The following is a 12,360-nucleotide window of genomic DNA, read 5'->3' on the forward strand; positions in this document are numbered from 1 at the left end:
TTAGAGGGTCTCGTTCATTGGGAAGCAGGAGAACAATTATGTTGGGTGCCTCGTGCTATAGCTCATCCTCAGAAAAAAGCAAAAGTCCTGCAAGGAATACCTTGCATAACTCAGATTTTGTTTTATAAACCCTGTAGAGCCCATTTACACTTTTTCATTTGTTGCTATACATTTTTGTGTTTCACATGCAGTAACTTTAGACTTTTCATTGTTCATCAATTTTTAATGCTGAGATAAAATAAGATGTTTTTTCTTCTTCCTATAACTGCAGCAATGAAGCTGATGACTGCACTGGTGAATGTTGCCCTTAATTTGAGTATTCACCAGGATAACACTCAGCGGCAGTATGAAACAGAGCGGAACAAGATGATTGGCAAGAGAGCCAACGAGAGGCTTGAGCTGCTTCTACAGAAACGAAAAGAGGTATGCCATCTCTCCACTCTTAGGTCTCTTTTACACCTACTTTACACTTCACTGTACATTTGACAGGTAGTGAGGAGGCGTTTTATCGCCGCCTCACTGCCTGTTTTAACCCCCTATATACTGAACAACTGCTTGCATTGTGCACGGTTGCAGGGCAGTTCTAATGCAGCCCCATGAAGCGCGATTTAATAATTTCTGCTGCGAAGCAAAGTATCGTAGTCACAGCATGGCCACTGCCTATACAGCAAAAGGCCAAGCAGTTGAGTGGCGGTAAAAATGCTTTGGTTGCCCTTCACAGTACATTGTTCTAAAGCAGGCAGGCAAAAGGATAGGAGCAAGTCAGTCAAGATAATTCTTGTGGTTTCACTCTGCTTTGTTTACCTAAAGGTGACAAGTGAAAGCAAAAAATAGGTGAAAAAAGTTATGAATTGTATTTGTTGTGCTTTGTGGCGTCCTCCACTGAACTTGCTGTCCTAAGCAACTGGTATATGTTTTCAAAGGATTTTGATTTAAAAAAAGTGCTGCCTTTTTGTTCTAACCACAGGGCACAATCTTAGACTTGTTAAATGTATAGTCCCGTTAAAATAAATTATGAGATGCAAATAGTCTAGTCTACTTGCTGTGAAATAAAGATTTTCACCCAGACCTTGCTGCATGGTGCCAGTCCACCCAACCCCTTTTGCTTGAAATTTGTTCATTCTGGAGCACACACACTGGTGATGAAACTTCATCCTTCTGTCCTACACAGAAAAAGCTGACCAAAAATCGAAATATACAGTACTAAAGTTTCTCCCAGCCACCAATTATACATGAATGTAGTTGGTGATGTAGGGAGCTGGAAGAGAGAGCACAGCACAGGTTTCAGGAGGTACATACTGTAGCTGCCATCCCAATGCTGACCTTGTATAGAGGAGTTCTTACACCACATGGTATTACACAGACCTAAGATAAATGTAAACAAAGTGAACTTTCTGATTTTAATATAGCAGGGTCACTGAATGCTTTCATTTGGTTTCAGTAACCAGTTCAGTTTTGCATGCAGCACTTTAGAGTTCAACCTGCTTCTGAGTAGCAGGAAGGTAAATGTTCTAGCATACTCTGGGGCAGGGCAGACTGTAATAACTGTGCCAAGATCAGAATTGGGGGAGGTGAATATATAAAATGGAATATCCTGTTTTTTGTTTTTTTTTTCATCTATTGAAGGACACAGACTTTAAACTTTGAGTTATACTGCTGCCAACAGGAGGATTGTACACTGGCAAACCAAAAACTGTAGTCCAGTCTAATCCTTCCTACTACCAGCATTCCTCAGTATTTTGCTTGTTTCCTTTCAGAATGGGGGGGAAGTCTTAGTCTTTGTGGATATATGGCAGCCTGCATCTTCGATGCTTGGGGGTAGGTGATGGTTTCCAGGTTGCTGCAGGCTAGATTTTTACTCCCAGGCCCATCCTCTGTTCATCACTTCGAACCTACCTGTGTCACTACACAGATTAGCTAATCTCCATGTAGCACTAGTGGGTCTTCTGGATCATTGAAACCATAATGCCACAGAAACTGGGACAATGACATACAGTTTTTTTTCTCCAACTTGTTTGCAGTTTACAAACCCAAAGATGGCATCTGCCCCATCTTAGATCTGAAAACTCTGAATGTCTTCCTTCAAGCTCAGAATCCACCAAGTATTTATCACCTTCCTTCACCAGGAAGACTTCCTGCCATCTGTGGACATCGAGGATGTGTATCTATTTGTTCCCATCTTTCCAACGCACCAGCGATTCCTATGCTTTGCTATACGTCTGCATATTTTTGTTCTGAATCTTCAAAAGTCAGCACTTGAACAGACTTGTCACTTGGACTATCTGGGTTTTGTCCTAACCTCAGCTCTAGTCAGAGTTTACATAGTCTATTGAGGGACACAGGAATTTCATGAACAGTATATTTCCTCCATCTTCAGGAAGCTGGGACACTGGCAAACAGAAAACTTTTAAGCCAGGCCCTGTGTGCCCTTGGCTCCTTCCCCTGCTGAGTGCTCCCAGAGCAAGCTGCTGTGGGGGCATTTGTGTGTGCTTGCACCTGAGCCACCTCTGTGTGGCTATAAGAATGGCTCCTGTTGCAGTGTGTCAGTGAATGAGGGAGAAACCCTGGTGATCTGCTGTGTGCTCAGGTAAGTATTAGGTGTGGCTGAGGGGGGAGCTGCACACTGAAGGTGCATGAAGGTAAAAAACTTTCAGCCTTTAGAACCACTTTCAGCTCTCTTGGGTGGGGTTAAGGCCCTCTCCATGTCCACTCTAGACTTCCTAGTTGTTTTTGTTCAGATACTAGAGCATTCTGCCAGTAAATGCTTTAAGCGTGTCTTGCACCATCCCCAGCAGAGTTGTTCTTATATCTTGCTGAGCCAGTAAATCAAATCAGGCTTGAAGCCCGTCTTATTTCAGATTCAGAGTCCCAAAAGTCAAGAGAGTGTGTTTTTGGTTCACCTGTCGTCTTCGTTTTGATCCAAATATATAGGGTGTTATTTCAAACCAAATTAATGGAGTGCTCTTCACCTTGCATCTGGAGGATCTGTCTGCTGTTCAAGCCCTTGGGTCATTAGAGCTCTTACAGCTGCAAAGACATATTATATATGCATATTTTTTGGGACATTCCTTTATATGGAGTGGAAACACCCTAAAGGGTCCTGGGCTCAACTGAGAGTGTTGCAGAAAATGTCCCTTTTGAAAAGGGATTTGAAAATCTATGGTCTTTCCCCACTGTGTATTTTCCATTGATACCATTGGAAAAGATACCATTAAAAGATTTGAAGGTGTGTTAATTTTTCAGGGCTTCATTGACTAGAAGTTGAATTCCCTAGTCTGCTACAAGTTTGAATTAAGTGGTTTGCTTCTCTCTCATGTGTTGGTGGTAACCTTTAATCTGTCAAACTGTGTCAGAATGGGTCAAATCCCTTACAAATTATCCCTTCGTAGCTGTGGTAGGTCCTGTAATATAGAGAGGGTGGAGTAAATGTCTAAAGCAATGTGCTTTAGTTGTAATGTCTTGTTACAAGTCTCTAAACTTGTTTCTCCCATGGGATAGATGTCTGCAAATGCATAGGACATTTCGGATGTTTAATCAGCATTCCATGTACACAGCTAAAGAATAATTGATTTGTTTACCTTTTGAGGGAGGCAGTCTATGAAACTCCTCTTTACAATGTCATTAGCAACACCTCAGATAGTCAGTGTTTGCTCCTGCCTCAATGCAGGAAAGCAGTGAAAGGGTCAGAGAAACCCCACCCTTCTAACTTGTTTGCTTTGGCAGTAAGCAGTTATAGACCACCTGTGTCCAACCTCCACTCAAGCCATAGAACCAGAAGTCAGAGGTCACCTATCCCCTCTTTTAAGCACCACACATTCCCCCACACATGCAGGTGAGTCTGGGGGGGGGGGCATGGGGTTATTGTGCCTCCATGGAATTTGATGCTTAGGATACCCCTTTTAGCTCATAGGCTGACCTCTTAGGGATGGTATCTCCTTCAACTGCCCCTCAATAGGTCTCCTGTGCTACTTAGAAATTGCTGTGTTTCTTCTCAGGGTTCTCTGCACCCCGCATCCTGGGAACCCCATTTTTGTTCGAGTGGGAAGTTGCCTCTTGGAGATATTCCACAAAAAAATCCCTTCGGACTTAGAGTCATTTGTAACCAGTTTCCCCTGCTACCTCCCCTAACCAGAACTTGACATTCCGTGTCCTTCAAAAGTACTAGTGTTTACTGATACCACTGGACCTTAAGTCCATTGTAAAAAGGCTTGGGTGGACTACCTTGGAAGATTCAGCTTTCTGGACTTCTGCAGCCATAATTTTCTTGCAGGTTCCAAATCCTGGAAGCTTTGATCGGATGGGGTTTCACAGATATTTGGCAACTATCTTTCATCAATGGGCAAGTCTTATCTGCACCTTGTAGTCTATTGTAAGCTTTTTGAACTGTCAAAGCCTCCCTCCTTCACCCTTAGGGGGCTTCTATGGTGTTTAGGGATTACCCTCTTAAAATTGCTCCACATTTACTTGTTGACTCTTGGGGTTTTTTACCCTCCCCCTTGGTACCTGGGAGTAAAGGCTTGAGGCAAGACATTTAGATGGTTGGTTTTCTGTGACTTCCCCTTGGTTATTTGCGGATTCCTCTGTCCTGCAAGGGATTTCGCCTTTTCTGGTTCAGATTTGGGTGTTGGTCTTTCTGATCATCCACTGGTACAGACAGTTCCTGGTTCTATCTTATATCTGTCAATGGCCCTTGTCTAGCCCTCAGCTGGACTGATTTTGGATGTCCTGGTTGTTTCTAAATTTCTGTGTCCCTTAATGGAGAAAATGAGAGTTTTGTACTTACTGTAAAATGTATTTCCTAAAGTCCATAGAGGAACAATAGTCTCACACTTCTGTGTTTTATGTCCCTGTGCATTGCTTTCTTTCAAATCTTAAGCATTCTGGGTAGAGAAGGGGTTATTAAAGGATTGGTTTACATCATCTGTTTGCCAGTGTTCCAACATCTTGAAGGTGGCAGTATAATCCAACTCCTTCAGAATTCCTGTGTCCCTCAGTGGATTTGAAGAAATAGATTTTACGGTATGTCCAAAAATTGTATTTTGTCTGCAAGCAAAACTACAAATTCTCAGCTCCCTGAATGTCCGTTGCTGATGGTAGCTTCCTTCGAGGTAGTTTGTTCCATTTACCCAGTTTCACTCCAGACCCTTACAGCACAACTGTCATCATCAGACAAATCCATACATTCCATAGGTAGACTGATTTGTCTGGCACCAAGGACCAGGTACACTGGATGTAAAACTCATTGCATCCAGCTTCAGCAACAACGTGGACACCTTGATATGACTTTCTTTCCCTAAAAACTCTTCCTCACCTGCTTCACAGGATTGAGATGTAGAGCATTTCAGTTATACTCATAAATCCAAATTGGCCCAGGCAGATGTTGTACTCTGACATAAGACTCCTGGTGGACACTCTGTTGGCTCTTCTGTTTCTTTCAAAGACTGATTTGCCATCTTGCTTCTCAGTAGCTGACTTTAATGCCATGGTTGTTAAAACTCATGTTTTGAGAGAATGGGGCATCTCTGAATCTGTCATTTCTACAATGCTAAAAGCTAAGAAGGGCTACTTCCCTTGGTTTTGGTCTCAGGACTTTCACCCTATGTTTTGGTTATTTTTTTTTTTCTTTTTTTGTCCAAGGGATGAATCATCTCTTATCTGAAGCTGGTTCTGGACCAGTGTTTGGCTCTCAGCACTTTAAAAGTTTAAGTTTCTGTTCTGTCTGTCTTATTGTGGAGGCTTTTGACCTCTCACTCCTTGAATAAGACCTTGGTACATGGGGTCTCACATGTAGCGCCTCCTGTTTGTTCCCTTGTGACTCCATAGTATCTGAATCGGGTTCTCTCTGCACTTCAGAAAACACCTTTGAACCCATCAGACATATTTCTCTTTCCATTCCTAACCATAAGCTGGTTATTTTTGTATTCATAACCACTGTGAGGCTAGTGTTTAAGCTGACAACCTTTTGCACCTTAATGAGATTCCCGTTGTGTTCTGCTTCTTTCAGAAAGACTGACTGTCCTGTAAAGTCCCTGTAAAGGTGCACCACTTTCTTGGTCCATCAATTTTTGGCAGCTCAGGCAGGCCATTGTTCAAGCTTATAGACTCAAGGATCAGGTTCCACTCTTTTCTGTCAGGGTGCACCCTACTAGACCTGTGAGTGCCTCTTGGGCTTTTTGGCATCCAGCTACTGTTTCCCAGATTTTCAAGGCAGCCACCTGGTCCTCTGTTCATGTGTTTTCTAAGCTCTGCCAGATGGATTTTCAGGCTCTCCCTCATGCCAGCTTCGACGGTAAAGTCTTTCAGGTCACTCTGAGTTGCTGCCAGTCCCCAGTTTCTGTTTTTATTAGGTCTGTTAACACTTGTTTGCTGTTGCACACCTCTCCGTTTGTCCCATTTTGAATGTTCTGAAAATGAAACTCTTCCTCTGTTCTCAACAGATGAGAAATTATACAGGATTTTTGTATTTACTGTAAATTCCTTTCCTGGAGTCCATTGAGGGGCACTTGGACATGCTGATAGTGGAAGGGTTATCCTGAGCTGACCTACAGTTATTTTTTGTTTGTGTCTAATCTTTCTGTAAGCAGCAGTGTTTTCCGAAAAGAATTTTATGTTGAGTGCAAAATCTGACACTCCTCCCTGATCAAGGTGAATTTTTTTCATTTGTACTTGACCATTATTACTTTTAGGTTATTTTACATATCATATACTTTTCATTAACAGCTTCAGGAAAACCAGGATGAAATAGAAAACATGATGAATTCCATTTTTAAGGGCATCTTCGTTCACCGATACAGGTAGGTACTTACTTTGTTGTTAATTGCGATAGTATCATTAAGTTAAATTACCTCTGTCATGAAGCTGCTACAGCTGCTGTCTTCTGGAAATGCTGGTAGGTTGTCATGTAGATATTTTGGGTTTTTTTTTTTTTTTAAATCACTGCCTCAGAGCAAGTAAAGAAATAGAAAACGCTAACTTGATCACTTTCATTTACTGTATGCTACTACTCTGTTTCTTGTCTGAAGACAAGCAGAGCTATGCAACTACCTTTTCCAGGAAGCATCTACAAATAAAAGCCAGTATGTATCTCAGAATCGGAACTTTAAAAGCCTGTATGCTGGATACTTGCACTTTTTTTACTTCTTTTTTTGGTGAGTTTGTTCCTTGCAAATGTTCTTTCTTCAGAGACGCCATTGCTGAGATCCGAGCAATCTGCATTGAGGAAATAGGGGTTTGGATGAAAATGTACAGTGACGCGTTCCTCAATGACAGCTACCTAAAGTATGTGGGCTGGACACTCCACGACCGGGTGAGTTCTAAAATAAAGATATAATTGTTAAATTGCTTGTAACAAACTTGGAACACAGTTTTAAGGAGACCTTGTCAGTATACCATTCATTTCAGAGAAAATCTTCCATAAGATTACAGTGCTCAGCATAAATGAGTACACCCCTTTTGAAAAGCAAGATTTTAATCAATAACTCAATGAACACAAGAACAATTTCCAAAATTTTGACAAAACTGAGTTTTATGGGACATTTGTTTAGCTCATTACATGAAAGTAAAGTTAATAATATAACTTGGATTACAAAATCTTCAGTTTTACTCAAATGAGTTGATGCAAAAATGTATACACCCCACAACAAAAACTACTACATCTAGTATTTTGTATGACCTCAGTGATTTGTAAGGACAGCGCCAAGTCTTCTAGGCTTGGAATAAACAAGTTGGCGACATATTGCAACATCTATCTTTTCCTGTTCTTCAAGAACGACCTCTTTTAGAGCTTGGATGCTGGATGGAGAGTGATGCTCAACTTATCTTTCCAGAATGCCCCATAGGTGTTCGATTGGGTTCAGATCATACTTGGCCACTGAATCACTTTCATCCTGTTCTTCAGAAATGCAACAGTGGTTTTAGATTTGTGTTTTGGATCATTGTCATGTTGTAAAAGTGCACAACGATCAAGGGCATGGAAAGATGGTAGCATCTTCTCTTCCAATGTAGAGCAGTACATCTGTGCATTCATGATACCATCAATGAAATGCAGCTCCCCGACATCAGCAGCACTCATGTAGCCCCACAGAGGGACACTGCCACCACCATGTTTTACTGTAGGCACCATGCATTTTTCTTTGTACTCCCCACCTTTGTAACATCATACAGTTTTGAAGCCATCCGTTCCAAAAACATTTATCCTGGTCTCATCACTTCCCTCGTGAACATCGCTGGATCGCAATGGGGCTCAGGTTAGTATTATTAGGGGGGGCTGGGGGAATCTGCGCACACAAGGTTTTTTACCTTCATGCATAGAATGCATGAAGGTAAAAAACCTTGAGCCTTACAACCACTTTACACCCCGGTCACATCAAGACCGACTTTGAAATTGTGCGACTTCGTGAAGTCAGGGGGAGATACCGATTTCAGGTGCGATTTGCAAGACATCTGACACAGATGTACTACTTTTGGTGCGATTTGCATAGACGTGTACTACTTTAGAAATTGGTGTGGCTCCAACCAAGTCGGAACCGCACCGATTTGACTGTTCTAATTGCAGACAATAGGGTGCGACTTGGCATACGATTTGCAAATCGCATGGCATGCAAAACCATATGCCAAGTCGCACCTGATGTGACCAGGGTGTTAATGTTTAAAAAAAGCTTTATTTTTTTCACCTTTTGGTCCTGGAATATTATGTTACAATAGTTGGCTCATGAAGAGTGGTTATTTTATCAAATATAAATTTCTAAAGCACATTTTTTCTTGTTTTTCTTATTTCTTACAATGTCTTGCATGTTTTTCCCCCTCTCTCGTGTAGCAAGGAGAAGTAAGGCTCAAGTGTCTGAAAGCCCTTCAGAGTCTGTACACCAATAGAGAACTGTTCCCTAAGCTCGAGCTCTTCACCAACCGGTTTAAGGTATGTCTTCTGATCATAAACTCATTGGCTTCATATTTGTACCAGTCACATTTATTAGTTTTGTGATTGTCCAGAATATCAGTTCAAAGCAGGCTTCATTTTTTTCTTGGTATTTTGTTACTACACAGAATAGTAATGCACTGATATATCGGCCACCGAAAATTATCGGCCGCAAATAGGGTTATCAGTGTTTTGCTGCTTAGAAAAAAAAATGTGCTGATAATAGACTTCAAGACAAAATCATGTTCCATTGACTTCAAGGCAAAAGCGCCTGTGTTTAAGTTTTGTAATTTTATATATATTTTTCATTTTATTTTCTGCCACATTTTTGTGTTACTTTAATAAGTTATTTTATGTTGCTGGATTGTATTTTTTTTTCATATTCATTTAAAATGTTAATTAAGTCAAGTATCATACAATTATTATTATAATACAAAACTGTTAGTTTCGGTGTTTGGCCAATGCATCCTGAATTTTGGATTTCAGTCCAGAATTTTAATTTCGGTGCATCAACACAGAACACTGGGCATGTAGGTAAATTTATCATGAATTTTATGTGTTTGCTTTATCCTACAGTTTTTCTTTTTTCTTTGTGTTCCAGCCACAATCCGGCAACACTCTGACTTGTTTTTACAATTACAAGCTAACATGAAATATATTTTAAAAAGCATTGTTGTTTTGGTTACACTTCCAATCAATAGTTTTTCTTTTTTTTTCTTTTTCTTTTTTAACACTGGACTGCAGCACCCTCTAGTGGACTAACTCTAGACATCACAAAGCACTACACCAAAATCTGTAGTCATTGTGACCCCTAGCAAGAAAACTTGTTTTTTGTTGACAAACTTTCTGTATGTGGGTCCCCTAACATTATCCTCATTAACAGTTGATAGTCCAGAAACGGTGTTCAAAGTTTGTCTTAAAAGTGGAGCTCTGCTTTAACCCTTTTGCAGCCTGGTTCGTATGTCATACAGACCTCACAGTGGGGGGGCGGGGGGTTACACACAATCTGGTGGCTACAGCCACCAGAATTGTGTCTAAAATGTACAGGCAGACTCCTGCCACTCAGGTGGAAGCAGTCAGGTGGCTCCGTTGCTGCCCGATTGCTTCCACACACCCCCAGTATCGGCGCCCCCCGCCATGTATGCTGGGCTCCGCTTGCCCATCTGCAGACCCAGGGCTGACTTGGCGGCTAGAGAGTGGACACATGTCTGCCCTCCTCCCCTTCTTCCTGTGACCCAGAAAGCGATGTGTATGATGCCACGTCCAAGTCACCTCTGTCACTTTCACAGCTAACACAGCCAAGAAGCAATGTATTGCAATGCGATCTGCATTGCAATACATTGAGTGGAGCCCAGAGAAGAAAAAATTCAGTCTTCCCCACATACAAACACAAATGCGTCAGGGGCATCCGCGCGCCAAAACATTGATTGTGGTGATACACCTGTTACATATCGCTTTTGAAGCATCACCCATAGAACATATAGGGTACTGAAGTTTGTGGCCATTTCACAGGTGAATACAAATTTAAGGTTTGACATGTAGGGTATCTATTTGCAACCTCATCTTTTAAGTTTTACCAAAAATGTTCGTAATGTTTTGCGTTTAATTGCCCTAAAATTCACTTTTAGTGTGTTTTTTACAGAAATTTTGCGTTTCCTAGACATTTGCGGTAATATCGTCTGAGATAAAAAAATTGGAACTTACCACTATTTTATACTCTTCTTTCCGAAAATATATAATGTTTGGTGGTTTTGTGTAATCTTCAGGCATTAAATAATTTTTTAAACGTGTGCAAAAAATGCAAAACCGACTTTGGCAGAGAAAGGGTTAAGTGTTGGTTCCTTGCTCCCCATGAGGAATTGGCATCTTTGGGGAGCGGGTACCTGATTTTGGCACCTGCTCCTGCTTTTGCTCCAACCGCCTAGGCGATTGGATGTGGAAGTTGTCCTCCCCCCCGGTGATCATGGGACAGGTGAGTGGCTTTTTTTTTCTTTTTTTTTTTTTTATGTAGCGGCTGACTTTTATTTTTCTTCAGCTTTGACTGGAACGCCACTTTGACCATACAGGACACAACATATTCATATACCATGGGTTATAGTTGTGTACTTTCAGGTGATTGGACACCAGCTTTAGAGGATACACCCTCTGTGCACCTCCCCTTTAACCCTACACCACAAAGTGAATCCTCAGTTTTGTGCTAGTGTCTGAAGGTGATGGCTTTTTTCACTTTCACAGACCAAATCACCCTTAGCCTAACTAGCTATTTTCTTTATTATCTTCTGCTTCTTCCATCAGTCCCTCACTGTGTTGTAATGCCAACATAAGATACAGTGTATCCATTTTAGTGCAACCTCAGTAAAACTTTTGGAGCCGTACCCAAACCCCACTTTGTGGACAGCGTTTAACATCACTTTGGGCACTGCATCTTGCATGGGAGCTCAGTTTGGCACTTGGTGCAGCGAGCTGAGTTAGCCACAGGTTGCTAAACAGGTCCAGGGCTGGGGTCCATCATTATGGAACTCAGTCCCTTGAGACCCCTTTGAGGGTATGCCCACCATGCCATTAGATGTCATTACAGAATGGTCTACACCTGGGTTACCACATACTTATATACTTACCACTTATGGAAACGCATATCCTATACTCTACACATTTTTCCGTGAGTACCTTATAGGGGAATACCCTCACTTGTAGCTATGGCAGGGATCAAGCGAAAGGTAGTTGATGCAAAATCGCAGGCGAACCTGTGCTCTGCCGAAGACGCATCCAAAAAATTTCAGAATGACGATGCGTTGCTTGCAGAAGAAGCTACTCAAACACTGGTCTTAAGGTTGATTCTAGTGCTATTCCTTCCTTTGAATCTGCAATGTCAGCAATTACCTCTCTAGGACAAAGAGAATACATGGCATTGTGTGGACATCAAAGATGCCTACTTACATGTTCCCCACCTCATTAGCGATTTCTGCACTTTGCAGTTGCAGACAACTACTTTCAGTTTGTTGCACTGCCCTTTGCCCTATTCTCTGCTTCCAAAGTGTTCATAAAGATCTTCTGAATTCAGGACATCCAAGTCATAAGCTACCTAGATGACTTTCTTCTGAAAGACTCCTCCCCCTTCCAACTATCAGAAAATGTCCAAAGGACAATTCAGATGCTCCAAGCTTTTAGTCTTTTTGGATGATGAATTTTAAAAAAATATATATGCTCTCCAACCTTCCATTTGCCTGAAATATTTGGGTACATCCCAAGTGAAAGTCTCTCAAAAATAGAGTTCTTTCTCTAAGGCACATGCTTGAGAATTGAGATCCAAGAGAGATCCTAAATTGAGTTGAGAGTTGTAGGCCAAATAATAGCCTTCTTCGAAGTAATTCCAATTAAGAACTCTTTAACAAAACTACTTGTCAACTTTGAAAAAGCAAGCTCCTTCCTTCGACTTGCCCGTTCTC

General features: G+C 41.4%; 1 protein-coding gene across 1 annotated transcript in view; it reads left to right on the forward strand.

Annotated features, from left to right (window-relative positions):
* Positions 1–12,360, forward strand: part of STAG1 (STAG1 cohesin complex component) — a 271,483-nt gene that overhangs the window by 168,928 nt on the left and 90,195 nt on the right. Inside the window, exons 9-12 of the mRNA XM_089671949.1 lie at positions 272–423; positions 6,721–6,794; positions 7,183–7,306; positions 8,816–8,914. Coding sequence (XP_089528075.1) covers positions 272–423; positions 6,721–6,794; positions 7,183–7,306; positions 8,816–8,914 — 449 coding nt within the window. The remainder of the gene's footprint in view (positions 1–271; positions 424–6,720; positions 6,795–7,182; positions 7,307–8,815; positions 8,915–12,360) is intronic.

The sequence above is a fragment of the Staurois parvus genome, unplaced genomic scaffold (genome assembly GCF_062004578.1).
Source record: "Staurois parvus isolate SC_StPar_1 unplaced genomic scaffold, SC_StPar_1.0 ptg000116l, whole genome shotgun sequence".
NCBI classification, from domain to species: domain Eukaryota; kingdom Metazoa; phylum Chordata; class Amphibia; order Anura; family Ranidae; genus Staurois; species Staurois parvus.